Source organism: Diceros bicornis, chromosome 9, assembly GCF_020826845.1.
Source record: "Diceros bicornis minor isolate mBicDic1 chromosome 9, mDicBic1.mat.cur, whole genome shotgun sequence".
Classification (NCBI taxonomy): domain Eukaryota; kingdom Metazoa; phylum Chordata; class Mammalia; order Perissodactyla; family Rhinocerotidae; genus Diceros; species Diceros bicornis.
In genome coordinates this window covers 21,387,941-21,404,674 of record NC_080748.1, presented here as the reverse complement: position 1 = coordinate 21,404,674, position 16,734 = coordinate 21,387,941, and the positions used below count along the sequence as shown (strand labels likewise).

General features: G+C 50.2%; 1 protein-coding gene and 1 pseudogene across 6 annotated transcripts; both read left to right on the top strand.

The window, feature by feature from the left end:
* Positions 1–15,905, top strand: LOC131409899 (mitochondrial ornithine transporter 1-like). Of its 6 annotated transcripts, XM_058547657.1 has the most exons (7): positions 1,769–2,190; positions 2,322–2,595; positions 2,859–2,983; positions 8,454–8,712; positions 12,460–12,629; positions 13,629–13,787; positions 15,333–15,905. In XM_058547657.1, the coding sequence occupies exons 3-7, from the start codon at positions 2,929–2,931 to the stop codon at positions 15,455–15,457; spliced, it is 768 nt and encodes a 255-aa protein (XP_058403640.1). In that variant the 5' UTR covers positions 1,769–2,190; positions 2,322–2,595; positions 2,859–2,928; the 3' UTR covers positions 15,458–15,905. The 6 variants fall into 6 exon arrangements, with proteins under 6 accessions (XP_058403636.1, XP_058403641.1, XP_058403639.1 ...); XM_058547653.1 differs by lacking the exons at positions 1,769–2,190; positions 2,322–2,595 and adding an exon at positions 1–83; XM_058547658.1 differs by lacking the exons at positions 1,769–2,190; positions 2,322–2,595 and adding an exon at positions 594–658.
* The window catches only part of LOC131409903 (serine/threonine-protein phosphatase 4 regulatory subunit 2-like), a 50,688-nt pseudogene continuing 36,952 nt past the window's right edge, over positions 2,999–16,734 (top strand).

The window sequence follows — 16,734 nt, the reverse complement described above, 5'->3', positions numbered from 1 at the left end:
TGGGTGTTAAGAGGCCGCCCCGGCGCCGAGCGGGAGCCGAGAGCTGGCGGCGGAGCCCGAGCTGGGACGAGCGGGACGTGGCGGTGAGCTCAGCCCCGGCCCGGCGCTCGCGGGAGCCCGGTGGGCGTGGGGAGCGGGAGCGGGAGCGGGAGCGGGAGCGGGAGCGGGAGCGGGAGCGGGCGGGCCTCCCCGGTCGGGCGGCGCGACCTCCCCGGGCAGCCGGGCGGAGGTCCGGCGTCGGCCCGCCGCGCCGCGCACGTGCCCCGGGACCCGCGGCGCCCTTCGCCCTGGCGCCGCCGGGGGGACGGCGGGCTGGGCGGCCGCCTCCCCGCGGGGGTCACCTGCTGGAAAACGCTGCCCTCCTTTGCCCCCGTGGTGGCAGCTGGCCTCCGCGCTCCGCGCCGCCCGAGCGCTGGGGAGGTTGGAGGCGCCGATGAATGGGCGACTCCGGCAGGCTGCCGGGCCGAGTCAGCGGACGTTCGGCAAGTTGGAACTGGTTTCTCGCGCTGCCCCTGTGCGGACCAGGATCCCGGCCCGGAGGAGGAGCGCCTCGCCGGGCTGCTTGGGGGCGAGCCTGGTGTGCATCCGAGCGCCCCTGTGCTCCGGCCCCCGCCGCGCCAGCTTCAGCCTGAAGCTGGAATCTTCCGTGGCGGTTCGTGTAGGTGGTGGGAAGTGCCTCGTCGGATTCTCCCATACGAAGTTAATTTCCCTGAGGAACGAGAAGGATGTATGATTGGCGCTGTTGGCTGTCTCTCCCGAAGTGGGACCCTGGTGTAGTTTGAAAGAGGGGTAAAGGGACGCTGAAACGATTCCGTTTTTCTGTTCCAAGCGGTACCGAATGGGTTTCAACTCCTGCTGGTTAGTCTTGCCTCCCCCGAGCCGTACGTCTTCTTCAAGCCAAAACTACGCATCATTTGAATCAATTGCCCGCACCCTCTGAGTTAATCTGTTAGTTCCCATCACTGTTTACTATCCTAACAATTCTACAAGTAGTTATTTGTAGGATTTGGTGTGTTCAAGTCTGGCTTACCTAAAGCGTTGAATTCACCTTGATAACATATGCCTTTCTTTCCTTCTAACAAAGAAATGCCCACAACAAAAGGAATGAACACACCAAAAGGCCACACTGGATGTGACCTGCCTGTGTGACTTCTCTCCCCACTCGCCCCCATTTTCCTCTGAAATGCAGGATTCAGTGTTTTTTTGTTTTTTCTTTTTGCCAGGTTGGAATATTCTGGAATGAAGTATTGGTTAGTAAGCACAGACCCAAAAGGTGAGACTTAAGTTGAATCCTCTCTCTACCCGTGGCTAGTCGTATGACCTTGGACAGGCCCTTGTCTTCCTGTGTTCTCCGTTTTCCATCTGGAAAAGGAGGAGAGTGGATTAGACTCTGATGTCCTTCTCTAGATGCCCGATGGCCACCACCTTATCAACCTTGGTAATTGGTCCTGCCTCTCCAGGCCCATCAATAACATAAAATCGGTGTCTTGTATGTTTCAGTTGCTTTATTAAGTACTGTGTTTTTCTTGTTGCTGGTTTTAAAAGTTTTTGTAAAGAAAGGAAGATTTTTGGTGTCTGGTCATTGGCAGCATGCTTCAAGTGGTTAAAAAACTTGTTGGCTAAGATTGTTTTCTGCTGGCGTTGAGGATGATGTTGGCGTTTGTCAATGACCCGGCAGCACCCCCCCCCCCCCAGAGGTGGCCTGACTGGGATCACACAGGTCTTCAGTGCAAGGAATAAAAATTCCTTGTTATTCACGGATAAGTCACTTAACATCGTTTGAACACCATACGGAATTGTCGCTGAATTGGTTATTTGAATATTCTATGTTAAGGAGCCAACTTTCCTTTTTCTAGTCGATGTTTATTAAGTCCATGCTCAGCAATAACTGATTTTTGTCTAAAAGTAGAGTAGTAGACTCTAGTTTTCCCAAACTTCCTAGGTTTCAGCCCAAACCTCCTGAATCAAGGTTTCCAGGAGGGAGGCCTGGTTATCCGAATCTTGAACAAGTGCCCCAGGTGGTTCTTATCCAGCAAATTTGGGACACGGTGGACCAGGTGTTGCTCTTCAGAGTGGTTGGTGGCCAGGCCTTATCCGCCTCATCTGCGAGGGAGCGGTCAAGACGGGCAGCGTTTCTGGCCCCAGCTGAGGCCTGTCGCCTCGGAATGTGCGTTTTAACGAGGTCCCCGGGTGATTTGAGTGCACGTTCACAGTTGAGCTCTGGAGGGGACTACGATGACAGTAACATTTGGTGCTGACGTGGCTATCTGTGGTGGCCTTTGTGTTATGATGACAATACTTTTATTATTCACCTTGTGTAGATGGGGACCCCCAGCTCTAGAGGCCCAGGGAGCCCCCTGGTGGCAGAGCAGGCATTCAGTGTCATCGGCCTGTGTTACTCAGCAGAGCTCCTGACCTGCTCCTTCCCAGACTGTTGGGTGACCTCCTCTTGGAGACCCAGCACAGGCCACTGTCTGGATTTCGGACTGAGCCTGGTGGACTGGTAGATCCACGTCACGTCTGAAAACTAATTCGATGTGAGCCATCTGTGGTTGGCTCACTTATTTGGCATTTGTTTCTAAGGTTTTCAGAAAGGTCGGTTGAGGTGCCCCCCTCCTGTGGCTGTGGTGTTGATACTCAGGGAAGGTTTTTCACCCGTGAGCTTTCCGTGGGGAGGTGGTGGGCGGGAGAGGGGAGGCCACGGCTAAGCTGCATGGACACCTTGAGCCCTCTTCCTTTGGAGCGAGTAGAGCCCCTTTCGCGGGTCCCAGAAGTTCAGGCCCGGTAACTAGGCAGCAGGCCTAGAGAAAGGGAGGCTGCAGGGGTCTGACTGATGGTGAACACTGCCCCCCTCCCAGGGATATGAGGCGCCTGTCCTAAGCTCCAGAGAGCTGCCTTCCACGGAGCCCAGCAGAGGAGCAGACGAACATGAAGTCCAATCCTGCCATCCAGGCTGCCATTGACCTCACGGCAGGGGCCGCAGGTAATCCCAGAGAAGACCCGTCCCCTCCTCCCAGTACCTTCTACAGGTGAGGTCGAGTGAGAGCGTGGTGAACGCGTTACCTTGGTCACTCCAGAGGCAATACGCCTTAACTCTGGGATGAAGCCATTTGATGGAAGTGTAGTACTGTGTCCAAGCATGGCAGAAGGTGGAGTAGTTCCCGTTGTGATAAAACTTGTTGAGTCGGGGTGCGGGCATAGCCAGTTTACAGCTGGAAGACATCGCAGCTCAGAGCTGACGTCCCTTGTCCATGGTCACACAGCTGGGATATGTGGGTGACGTGGGCTTCCACTCTGAGCCTGGCAGTCTTCAGAGCCCTTGTAGTGCAAAAATCACACCGTGCCATCTCTCCAGGGAAATCCCAGTTACTGACCTTCCTGCTGCCAGGGAGAGAAAGGAGGACACCCTTTAGAAGTGTCTTTGGTGAATGAGACTGACGTTCGACTGTGTCTTAAAGCCCTGAGAGGAAAGGAGAGGCCCTAGGATTTGTGGGGGAATGGTGGGCGGCCCCATGGGCGCAGGTCAGCACTCCCGGGCAGCACTTGCAACACGCAGGCTACTCTCTAAAGAGATCACCTTACTCAGCCTGAGGCGAATGGCAGAGGTGGACGTGCAGGGGTGGTAACTTGGTTCTCCAGGTTCCTGTGTTATTTTAGGGCTGGAGGACCACTGGAATGCTCATACTTCTCGGATGAAAACCCTGGTCTACCCTTGCCTCCCGCACCGATTCTTATAATGAGTCACAGCTCCCCGGAGTGGAGAGGCCAGGGGGGTGGCTTGCCCTTTGTCCTCTTATCTGGTGGGACCTCCTGGGTCAACAGCCCAAGTGTAGTCGGAGAGCCGCCTCCTCTTATCCTGTCCTTAATTATAAAAAAGAAGTCGGGTTCAGAGAGGAACAAAGTATTTTCCCATAATCCAAAGGTCGGCCAAGGTAGGCTAATGAGGAAGGCCAGAGGGGCTGGCCTGGTGGTGTAGTGGTTAAGTTCACAGGCTCCGCTTCAGTGGCCCCGGGTTCATGGGTTCTGATCCCGGGCGTGGACGTGGACCTACGCACTGCTCATTGAGCCATGCTATGATGGTGTCCCACATACAAAATACAGGATGATGGCCACAGATGTTAGCTCAGGGACAATCTTCCTCACCAAAAAAAAAAGGCCAGAGAGCACATTGCAGACGCTGATAAGAAGTGCAGGGGAGGGCACGGGCTCCCGGGTTAGAGAGCAAGAGAGCGCAAGGAGTGTCCCACTCCAGGAGCAGGGGAAACTTAGGGCCACCCGGGTTCTGCCCAGTGGCCTCTTGACTGCGTGACTTTGGGTCAGCCCCTCATCCTGCCGTGGAATCAAGCTGCAGCCCCCAGGCTCCCTTGCTCACATGCCACATTCAGAGGACACTGACCATGGGAACATGGAACCATTCGCCTGCCTCTGCATCCTCTTACCATTCTGTGAACCCTTTGGGCTCAGTTTTTGTTTCTGCAATGGGAGGGTATTTAACCACAGGAGATATTCTCAGGTTTTGGAATTAAATGGCCTTCAGTCAATCAAAGATATAGGATGTGCTATGATAGAATTAAGAGGCTTACCTTTTGCTAGAAAGGCATTTATGTGTGGACAGGTATTGGGGGCCACATTTATAATATACAGTAAATTTTAAAGATATAAATTGCAACAGTATTGTTGGGAGTCTGGTGTGTGAGGCATTTGCTGGTGGATGTGCTTCTCTGCAACAGTATTCACATGCGTCGGGCCCTTACACGACCAGCAGTTCATCTTCCCGATCACTGTGGGTGGGGGTTTCTTCCTGTGCTGGTGCGCAGGGTCGCCCCTCACTGCTGCAGCGCTGCCCTGGGTGGTTCTAACTTCCAAGGATAACCGGCTCCTTTGCAGGGGGTCTGAGCCTGTCCTGGCTCTGGGCAGAGGAGGTTCCCGTTAGTGACCTGAGAACTTTCTGCTGGGAGGCACATGGAATGCAAATGGGAGCAGCAGTCCCACTTGGGAGGGGTCCCTGTATTCAAATGATGGACCTAGAAGAGCTTTAGAGACCCCTGGCTCTAATGTTCATTGTATATGTAGAAAAAGAGGCCCAGAGAGGGACGGTGGATTTGTTCAAGGTTGCACAGCTAGATGGTATAAAGACAGGGCTAGGACTTTGGTTGCTTGGGTCCTTGTCTAGTTCCGTTGTCTGTTAATACTACATAATGGGCCAACAGCATTCCCAGAGAGGGGTGTTAGTTTGGAGCCTTGGCTGCCCCAGCCCCAGCTCTCTGGATGGGGAAACGGTTGGGCTTTGGGATCTTTCGGCTGGCTCTTGCCAAGAGGAGAGGACCACCCCTAGTGCTTTGTGTGCACAGTCCACCCAGGAGAGTGATTCCTGCCTGAGAGCAGAGCCAGTTGTGGTCTGAGGTGACGTGGCTGTAGCATACATAGTTCTTCTCCGTCTCTCCTTTTTCTTGTAAATGAACCTCCCCCACCAAACAGGTTTTCAGCCCCACTCCTCTCCTCTGAAGTGCCGGGAAGCCAGCACTGTCTATCTGTGCTGCTGTGGGAGAGATTCCAGAGAAGGATCGAGAGCCCCAGGCAGCCAGCAGGGGGAGGATTTGAAGGAGAGAGGTGGTAATTGGATAACCATTGAAATGAGGCAGCGTGCATCTCAAAAGTCAAGTGGCCTTGAAGGGAAACCTTGGTAGTGCTTTAAGACTTCGTGGTTTAGCAACTATGAAATAACACGCCCTACTCGGACTGCTCTGATGCAGTGTGCCTGTTTAACAGTGTACTGGGGGAATGTCACATTTTAGAGAATTGAAGTCTATCCTCTCAAATGTCAAAATTAAAAACAAACTGAGTCTTCTTTGATTGGAATGTTTTGAAAATGATGCACTTCTCTGTACTGTTAAATGGAACATTTAATGACTGCCCCCGGAGGGGTTTGAGGGTCCCGCCTCTGCGTGGGTGGAGCAGATCCTTCTGGTTGAAGGTCTGCGTCTGGAGTTTCACCTCTGCCCTCCCTCTGAGCTGTCCTGCCCCTCCAGTTTCCTCAGCTGCTCATCATTTGCTGACTCCACTGTGTCGAGGACTGAAAATCCCCGGCAGCAGCCTTGGTCAAGTGTAGGGAGCAGCACCACCTGAGCGCCTCTCTTACAGAATAAAATGCAACTGTGACACCTCCGAAAGGATGCAGAGGCTATCTCTGTTCGTCTCTTAAGGAGAAGGAGATGATCACAGGTCTGAGCTCCAAGCCAGTGGGAAGATATTTAATTCCTGTAAATTATTGCTTCATTAACTTGATAAATATCTGAAACCTGCTAGGTGTCGGGCTCAGCGGTTGGTGCTGGTGTTCAGAATAGTCATCATCCACTGGAGGGGGCATGGTGAGGGCTGCCACAGGGTCATTTGTGTGTGGTACGTGACAGAGGAAATCAGCTTACCTCCGTGGGTGCAAGGAGAGAATTGGAGCTGGCATTTGAAAATTCATTAGCCTCCTGCCTTCTCTCTGTTGGAAATGTAACTGTTACAGATATACGACCCATGCATATTGTTGTAATCTGTGATATCTGAACTGTTCAGGATGATTGGGTTAAAATATGGAAAACTTCCATGGGGCTGGCCCGATGGCAGCGCAGTGGTTAAGTGCACGCGCTCTGCTGTGGCGGCCCGGGGTTCGCAGGTTCGGATCCAAGGCGCGCACCGACGCACCGCTTGTCAAGCCATGCTGTGGCGGCATCCCATATAAAGTGGAGGACGATGGGCATGGATGTTAGCCCAGGGCCAATCTCCCTCAGCAAAAAGAGGATTGGCATCCGATGTTAGCTGAGGGCTGATCTTCCTCACCAAAAAAAAATACAGAAAACTTCCAGTTAAAATATATATATTTTTAATACAGAGTAATGTTATATATAAAAATTAAAATCTTATGATACTCTGAATTATATGCTTAATTGAGCTTACCTGCATCTAGATTATCTAAATTATGTACCCACTTAAATCCTGACGTTCACCTCTTCTTTTGGAATGAATTATTTGGCTATAATTAGGATCTTTTTTGATTTTAGTCTAGCAGTACCTGAGAGAGAATAACTCTAATTACAGTAAAATCTTATTAAATTATAGTCCACCAATTCAGAATTGGTGATAATTTGGCAAGACAAAGCAGAAATATATCGTTCCTCTCCTAGAAGGAACAAACAATAGTGATAGGGTCACGGAGATCAGACTTGTGATCGCTTCAAGGAGAGGTCAGACAGCTTTCAGACTCTTTGGACGTGTCTGTTTCTCTGCCAATAGTTAATTGGGAGTTATTCTTGACAGCCCCTCCCCCATCTCTCCTTTCCACAGCTTAGTTGGAGTAACTATGTATAATGTGAAAGTTGGGAAACTGCATTTCTTAAATATTTTATGTAAGCCTTCTCTTCAATTTTGATGAGGCTTTAATAACCTCATCCAGTGGTTATGTTTCCTGACACAAGCAGGGCACGTCTGGGGCCCAAGGAAAGTGGAAGGCGTTCGCCAGTGGCGGTTCCCAGAATGCTGACCCCAGTCCAGGGTCTGGGGACATTATAGAGGCGTTATGGCTCATTCTTTTCCCTACCTTCAGAATTTTTATTGAAGGCATCTAATGCAATTTAGATTCTGCTGTATTTAACACTCTTAGAGTATAAAAGCTTATAAATATAGGGTTTGTGTCAAGCAGAGGTAAGTTTCAGTCCGTTCCCTGTTGGAATGCAAATCATTAATGGGGACAGTCCAAATTAGAGGTTTTTTCATAGGGTCAAATATTTAGCTCCTCAGGGATTAATTAGCCAGGCTCTTTGTTTTCTTTATCTGCTGCCTGTTCCTCTTTTGCTTTTCTGATGGTCATCAGTCCCACTGGGCATTAGGCAGAATGATGAACTGTTCCCGGATTTCTCCCCTCCTCCCTTTTATAATGCCACACACACACACACACACACACACACACACACACACACTGCTGTTTATTAACCACTTGTTGTGTAGCAGGCATTAGGTTAAGCCTTCTCATCCAGTTTTATTTGTCCTCACACTAACCCCCGAGATGGACACAGCTCAGGAGTTGAGTCTTAGAAGTCACATCGCTTGTCCAGGGTCTCACAGCAGAGCCGGGCTTCAAGCCCAGGTCCCTCTGACCCCATTGCCGATGCTCCTGAACACACACCCCACCTTTGCATCCCGTAGCTTTCACTGTTGAGCACACATCTGTCCCCTACCACGTGTGAGCTCCTGCAGGGCTGGAGCTGGCTGCTGGGCACGTTAGGGAACTCCTAGAAGTGGTTTATTGGACTCGGCTAGAAGATATGGGGGAAAGAGGTGAAAATGAACTGAAGCAGAGGTGAGCCCTGGCATAGGCTGCCTGTCCCTCGTTTCCGTGGGTAGTTGGGGCTGCGCTCTGAAACACTGCTGTAGACGTGTGCTGGAGAAGGACTCTGCCCTGCTTGCAGGGGGCACAGCCTGCGTCCTGACTGGGCAGCCCTTCGACACCATGAAAGTGAAGATGCAGACGTTCCCTGGCCTGTACAGGGGCCTGACCGACTGCTGCCTGAAGACCTACTCCCAGGTGGGCTTCCGGGGCTTCTACAGGGGGACCAGCCCGGCGCTGATCGCCAACGTCGCCGAGAACTCGGTCCTCTTCATGTGCTACGGCTTCTGCCAGCAGGTGGTGCGGAAAGTGGTTGGATTGGACAAGCAGGCAAGGCTGAGGTGAGTCGAGGACACTGACCCTCTTTCTGTTTGTTTTAAAAAACAATACTGTTGTCGTGATTTTTATGATACCTTACGGGCAAGGATGTTTCGTTTTTTAAAATAACTGCTTTCTTTCTGATTATGAAGTCATACCCCGTCATTGTATAAAACTTGGCAAACACGTATGCGTTATGCAAAAGGAGAATTGCCTACGACCCACCATGGAGAACGAACTGCCCTTACGTGCTGGTATTCTTCAGGAAATGCTTTTCAGGTGCTGATGGTGGTGCTACTTCTCTCGTGGGCAGAAGTGCTGGACTGAAACCATAGACACAACTTGTGATCCACCTTTTGGGCTCCAGTTCATCAGCAAAGTGCAGAGCATTGGAAGAAGTTGCCTGAGCCAACTAGGTTTGAGGAGAAACTTGGAATTTTAGGAAGGGTCAGACGCATCTGAGAAGATGCAGGTGAACCTACTGTTTGGCCAGGTCTGTCCCAAACATCCGACTTGAGCTTGTGCTTGGTCATCCCTTGGGTATTTATGATACAGAGACTGAAAAGAATTTGGAAATCATGGAGATGTTTAGCCATCCCTCCTTTGAAGATTGATTTGTTTTAAATCACTTAAAATTACTGTATCAGCTTCATGGTTGCAAAGGGTGGTCTTATTGGTTGTTTTGGTAGGAGTTTGAAACCCTATGCAGCTACAGGTCCCACATGACTAAAGTGGGTTCCTTTTCTGTAGAAATGTTCTCTGGGGGTGACTAGAGGTCTAAAGATGTGCCCTTTTGTAGACAGGAATTCCATCTTGATGGATGGAGCTTGTTTTTAGAGGCCTGGGACTGGATGAGATCCCCCAGGGAGACAGTGTCTATAGAGGGCTGAGCACCGGTGCTGGGACCCTCCAGCACAGAGGGGTCAGGAAGGAGAGGAAGGAATAAGCAGGAGACAACCCAGGAGGCTGTGGTCCCCACGACAGAAACTGACAGAAGGGACACTGTAGGGACTGTAGCTCTGCCCACTCCAGGGAGAAACCTTCTACTCGAGGAGACCTGGAGTGTAGGTCTCCTTCAGCATCCTTTGAGAGGGACAAATGAGGGGAGAAGACAGGGACACAGTGAGCAACCACAAGAGATTCTGGAGGGAGTCCTGCAGGAAAGAAACCATCCTGTTTCACTTGGCCTAACCCAGCTCTCTCATCTTTTTGAACCTGTGGGGCTGCTGCTTTTTCATCCTGCAGACAGCGTTTGCTCGTTAGCTATCGGGAAATGCTGCCTTAGTTTACACAGCTCTGACGTGTATGTCGTGGTTCTAGCCGTCACCCTGGTCCTGTGAGGGGAGCAAGGCAGGTGGTGGTGTCTGTGTGGGAGACGGGGAGACTGGAGCGCAGACACGGACGGGCTCGGGATCACTGGTTAGTAACCGAGAAAGCGGGACGCAAAGCCGTGTCTTCTGAGCCCCCGTCCAGCAGTCTTTCCCTACAGCCACATGCGGGGCTCCGGAATGTTTCGTAGGGGTCAGAGCTAGAGAAAAGATTAGTAAGCAGAAGTAGTGAAAAGAAAAGTGCCTGTGAGAACCCGGTGGATTTCTGCAGTGACATCGTCAATATTTGTCTGCTCTCGGTCTGCGCTATCCTGCCTAGTGTTCCCCTTGGACCTTTGGCTGGACGGGGTGGTACACAGCAGGGGTGTCCAGGTACATGTTTGTCGAATGGGTGGCAAACAGTCGGTTCTTACAAAATCCCATCCCACGCCTGGCGCCGTTTCCATTCCAGTTCCGCACGTTTCCGCCGTGGGCCCAGCCGGGGGTGCGCGGCCCTCAGTTAGTGCGCTGGCAGAGGAGGGGGTTCATTAGAGAGCCAGAGTCCACTGCACGTCTGGTGTGGCCTTGTGGTTGCCTTGTAACAATGTGCTTGGTGTTCACTCAGCGTCCGAGCCGTTACTGCATCTTAGATTGACCAGCCAGCTGCGTTTATTGGTGCCACCTTTGTTCCAGCAAACCTGGCAAACTGGGACCCTCGTGGACTATTGCCCGTCAGCAGGTTGACAGAGAGACCCTGAGGGAGGCAAGCGTGGACCTGCAGGCTGGCCGGAAGACGGCGGAAACCATTGAAGCTTTGGTTTTGACAAACGAGCCAAGTAGGAGTGGAGGGGAAGGAACGGAGTGAGCGGCGGTGGGCAGTGTCCACACACTGGAAAGCCGTGTGCACGTACAGTGGTGTGTCTGGCTGTCGTCTGGAAATGGTTTGACCTTTAATTCTCTAAGATCAAAAGGAAGTCCATACTGCAGGCAGTGTCTTCCTCCTGCAAGAAAGCCTCACCCCGAGCCAACTCGTAGAAACCTGGGTTTGTAGTAACAGGCCAGCTCGGCCCCTGGGGGCCCGCCTTACATCCACCTGCGTCACCGAATGGGGCACAGGAGGTCGGGGCTGAGATGGGAGGCAGGCCTTGATTTTATACTGATGTTTGACGTTAATGTATGTGACTGTTAGTTTAATGTAACTTTAGGACAACTGGATGTGGTAGGTCTATTAGGCTTTTGCTCACAGTTTGGAGAAAAATCGTTAGGGAATCTCTCTCCCTTGGGCAATCAGCTGAGGGGATGACCTCCTAGGGCTCTTCTGGAAATGTGTGACACGTCTTGGTTGTCCAGTGACAGCAGGATGCTGGTATTTAACAGGTGAGCACCAGGGAGCCAGTTGTCCTGCTGTGAGCAGTTCAGTAATTCCCGTCCTAGGAAGGATTGCCGCGTCAAAACCCCGTCCCAGGGTTTGGAAAGGATCTTCTTTTCTGACCCCTGGGAACTCTCCGAGAAGTCTTCTGGCAATTTGTTTCTCAGACTTTCCCCCTTATTCTTGGACTCGCATTGGATTCCAGTTTCACAACCCTGCTGGGGACTGTGGCTGGTGGTACTAAACCCACAGGAGATGAGGCGAATGCTTCCATTTTTGGACTAAAGTGCATTCATTCCTCCGTCTCGATTTGCGTCGGGATAGTTAAAAGCAGGTGGCCGTTATCCCCTCAGGGCTTGATCTTTATTGGTCCAAACCGAGTCACCTGCTCTTTGAGAACAGAATGAGGAGCCAGGGGTTCACCAAGCCTACCGAGGGTGTGGTTTCTGGCGCTCTCCTTCCTGCCGTGGCGCACGCCACCAGGAAGAGGAGTCTGGACGGAAGGAGTCCTGCGTTCCGGCTGCTGCAGGGGCCTGATCTGCTAAAGTAAAAACTCGTGCACACTTATCTCTCTAGGAACTAAATCCTCGGTGCTTCTTGCCTTTCAGGAGCTGTAGCTCCGTTCTTAGAATTTCTTTTGTCTTGATTGTTACTTGCTCATTTCCCTGCACTAACACAAAGCAAACAAACCCTAAACACCTGAACAAATTCTCTCCAAACACCAGATCAAAAGAAAGGTCGGGGAGCTAGGAACTGAGGGAGGTAAGAGACTGGGCAATATGATACCATTTTATTCTTGCTGAGTTTGGACAACCCCTTATTGTAATTTCACTTATTCACTATCGAAAAAATGGGTCTTAGCTCTCTTACATCTTTGATAATGACTTCTAGAAATGTATTCATCCATTTTAATAAGATTTCTTTACCCTAGAGTAGTTCAGGAGAGAAAACTTGTTATAAAATCATTGTATCTGTGCTTCTCTGAGATTTCCTTCCACAGCAGCCTTTTAGAACTCTGGTTTTCTGTCTACAGAACTAGCTGCTTCCCTGCTGCTTCGCCTGCCGTGACTGTCTCTCTCTCTGTCTCCTCCCAGTACAGTGTGGTCTGTTGTGAAGAGCATCCTTAGAAAGGATGGCCCCTTGGGCTTCTACCATGGACTCTCGAGCACTTTACTTCGAGAAGTCCCCGGCTATTTCTTCGTCTTCGGCGGCTATGAACTGAGCCGATCGTTTTTTGCATCCGGGAGATCAAAAGATGACCTAGGTGAATGTATTTGCAAGGACAGCAGGTGGGGTGATGGTGTCCGCTTCCCATGGTGGGCTTGCTGCAGATTCTGTGCACTCTGCGCCCCCTTGTGGGGGTCCACCTGGCACTGGGGAGTTTCTGGATCCCAGAGAGTAACATGGCCTAACAATTTCTAGCACCTTCCTCTGGGCTTGGCAATTTCCTCAGGACAGGGGCTGAAGCAGTTCATCCCGAACTTCTTTCCTGGAATAACATTTGTGAATTTCCTCTGGATCTGTTTTAGGGAAGAAGAAATATATAAATTGCTTTCCCTGTGGGAAATCACCAATAAGGGAGGAAATCACCTACAAATCAGCTTGCAATAAGCTTGAAACTTGGTAATAAACCTTGAAAGTGTTTTGAGAGCAGTGAAAAGTGTAGTTCTTTCTGGCTTATCCTCTGTAGCTGCTGGACGCAACCGTACCAACGTTTGGCTCACAGAGTGATTACTTTTCTCTTAAGCACCTCCCTTCAGTGTTGGTGGACCTATTCTGGGGTTAGTCACGCTCCCAGGCTTAACTATCCTGTTAATAAGACAACTTTGGTTCTCATGGTGAAGGAAGAGTCAGGGCTGCGGGGCATTAAAATATTAAAATGCTTAAGAGAAAGCTGAAAAACGCCTCGGGCTGTGTTTCACTGACCTCTGTTCTCATTCCTCATGGTGAGGGGTTGCCGTGCTGCTGGGGGCCTGCTGGTTCTGGGGGCCAGCCCTCTGGAGGATGGGGCAGGAGGGCCACAGTGCCACAATGACCAGCCGAAACACGACCCTCACTAGGGCTTCTTGTCCTGGCTTGATGAGGGGTAGACCCAGACCACCAAACGGAACCTTGTTCTCTTAGAGCTTTGACAGTCTCCTCAGGGAACTGTGTTCTGCAGCATTTTTATTTGCACCTACCTGTGGCCACTACTGTTGGCCTCTGGAAATGTCACATCAGCTGTTCTTGAGACAGAATACTGTTTGCTAATTTTCTTTTCTAGGCCCTGTCTCTTTGATGGTAAGTGGCGGCATTGGTGGCATCTGCCTCTGGCTTGCTGTATACCCAGTGGATTGTGTAAAATCCAGAATTCAAGTTCTTTCCATGTCTGGGAAACAGGCAGGATTTCTCAGAACCTTTATAAGTGTTGTGAGAAGTGAAGGTGAGTCTGGTCATTGCAGAAACAGAGGAGGTGTGTATGGAGTGACCGGTCATTTCGCTGCTGGTCTTGTTGAGGTGGATCAGGTGGTCTCCTGATTGCTCTCCTCCGCCGCCTCATATCCCTTTTCTGGTACTGTATATTAATCCACCTTTGTGGATGCCTGTTTCCAACCCCCTTTCTTGAGTTTGCTTTCATTATTCTCAAGAATATTTAAAGTTCTTATTCCTAACCCCTGGACCAGGTACCACCTGTCAGGATTCTTTGTTCTAAATAGCCCGGAAGGGATTTTTAAAATACGGGCTTTGTCTAAGGGAAGGGATGTTTTGAAGTTAGCACAACTTGTTTTACTTAATAGAGATATTAGCAGAAGATGATCTCTAAGAACCACAAAGGAACATAAAAGAATAGATGACATTCTTAATGCTAAGACTTCTGGAATTAGAAACGCGCTAAGCGGGGCCGGCCCCGTGGCTTAGCGGTTAAGTGTGCGCACTCTGCTACTGGCAGCCCGAGTTCAGATCCGGGTGCGCACCGATGCACGGCTTCTCCGGCCATGCTGAGGCCGCGTCCCACATACAGCAACTAAAAGGATGTGCAACTATGACGTACAACTATCTACTGGGGCTTTGCGGGGGAAGAAAAAGGAGGAGGATTGGCAATAGATGTTAGCTCAGAGCCGGTCTTCCTCAGCAAAAAGTGGAGGATTAGCATGGATGTTAGCTCAGGGCTGATCTTCCTCACCAAAAAAAAAAAAAAAAGAAACGCACTAAGCAACTTGTGAAGGTGATATGCTGTTAATATTTAGAGTTATGCAGGAGGATAAAGATTTTCTAATTAATGTTTGTATAAAACCAGTTTTAGCCTACTAGTGAGTAAAGATCTGTCCCTCCAGCATCCACTATACATCTTAAAACTTGGGATGTGAACTTCTCTGCCTTGATTTTGAGAGAGAGAGCACGGTAAGAGTTTGCAGAAACTGTTTAATTTGTATCCCAAATAGAGCACAGACATCTTGTATATTACTGATAGTAACCCCTCTTTAAATTTCCATAACACTTTAGTTTTACGAAGTATTCACACCTCCCTATCTGACTAGTTCTGCATAACTACCTTGGGCAGTGCTGATACTAGAAACAGGTCTCTGACTTCAACACCAGTGCTCCTTCTGGCCCCATGCCTCGTGGTCCTCGCCCCCAGGAGAAGCTGCAAAGCTGCTGCCCCCTGTGGCCCTGTGGATGCCTTCTGTCGGCCCATGTGAGGCCTCAGCTCTTCCCAATCCATTTACCAGGAGTTAACCAGGCGTGGAATTGGTATATGTTACCTAAGCATCAACCAGCTTTGCTGGGAGACCTAACGCTTGTCTTGTCTCCGTTAGTCTGTTTAGTTCCGTTAGTCTGGGGAAACCTGGAAATAAGTCCTTCCATCACTTGTGGTTTTTAGTGCTGTTGTCTGGATTTGGAAGTGTAAAAATATCTACACTGTGCAGCTTCGTGGGGCATCTCCAAGGAGGGGAGTCTGAGTCTTTGATCACCTTTTATCTTCTAGGAATAACAGCCTTATATTCTGGCCTGAAACCTACCATAATCCGAGCGTTCCCTGCCAGTGGGGCACTGTTTTTGGCCTACGAACACAGCAGGAGGTTAATGATGAGCCAGTTGGAAGCTCACTGAAGTGTTCTGGTGAACCTGGATCTGAGTGCAGGCATTTGAGGACTACGTTCATCTCAGGGTTTCCTGAAGCACAGGACCAGTGTGGAAATACTTTGATTTTGTGGGAATTTTGTTTTGTCTTCCCTTCTTCTGCTTTAAATCCTAAGCTTTATGGAAGGAGCCCTATTTTACATCATACGTTTCTGCTCATAATGGTACTGAAATAGGAAAGTTACTGCTCTTCTCCTTGGTGGGACACGGGGTGAGCTGCTGGCCCTCTGTGCCTAATCTGAAAGGCTGGATATAGTTATACGAGGGCTTTTGCACGACCGTGTGTGTGTACACGCAGCCTGGACGGTTATGAGTTGTGAGTGAAGCACAACTTGGTTCCCTGTTTAACCTCAAATCTCACCAGAAAAACCCAGAGGTGTAACTGTGTTTCACAAAGATGGTTATAAGTGATGGCTTAACCCACTCTCTATGTACGGTCTCTTCTAAAATCTGCTTAGTACCTGCACTATACTAAGTGGTTCAAGTTTTTAAAAAGTGTTCCTGTGGTTCTTGAAAACTAAAATATCCATCTAGATTTATAGAGGAGACTATACCTGCATACTGGTGTGGCTTCCACGTTCTTGATTTAAGTTTCAGAGTAGGCATCCTGGGTTTCCCCAGATGCTCTACTGTTAAAATAGTGCCATTCATTTTCTAGGTGGGGTCATATTCCCCACTGTGATGCCTTGTCGGGTGTGGCCTAGAGCACAGGCCTTCGAGAAGCCTTTACCTATGCCACCTTCCCTCCTCCTCTCCCCAAGAGCTTCCTCTCTGCTGGGCTTTAGGTTGAGGAAGGGGCTGAAGGGGGTGCTGTGCTGCTGTGCTTTGGGAAGACTTTGTGGCTGACAACAGCCCTTAGCTTCTGTCTCGGTCCTGGCCTGGGTGGGATTCCAGAGTATTGTGTTGGACCATCTGTGGGCTATTGATCTACTTTGAGCTGCTCACTCATTGCCCCCACCAATTGGAAACCCATCCAGGAAGCAGAGTGCCAAAGCCAAGAGAAGCCCTCGTCCCCCGTCTGGTGACTGAGTGACAGTGCTCATGGATGGAGTCCTCCCATCTCAGAACCAGACACAATGTAGTGTCTGCACTCTACTGTGAGTACTGTCAGGGCTGAGCCATTCTGAAGTTGATCTCGGGATCCACACTCCATGCCGTGCTTTTCCAGTGTTGGAGCTTTTACTTTTGGTGCTGGCAGTCAGTGAATTTGAATGATGATCGTATATGGGGTGTTCTTTATAAAGCAA

Coding starts and splice junctions, on each gene's coding strand:
- LOC131409899 (XM_058547653.1), top strand. CDS start 2,929: ATGAAGTCCAATCCTGCCATCCAGGCTGCCATTGACCTCACGGCAGGG. Junction 2,984..8,453: donor CCTCACGGCAGGGGCCGCAG/GTAATCCCAGAG, acceptor CCCTGCTTGCAG/GGGGCACAGCCTGCGTCCTG. Junction 12,630..13,628: donor GAGATCAAAAGATGACCTAG/GTGAATGTATTT, acceptor TTTCTTTTCTAG/GCCCTGTCTCTTTGATGGTA.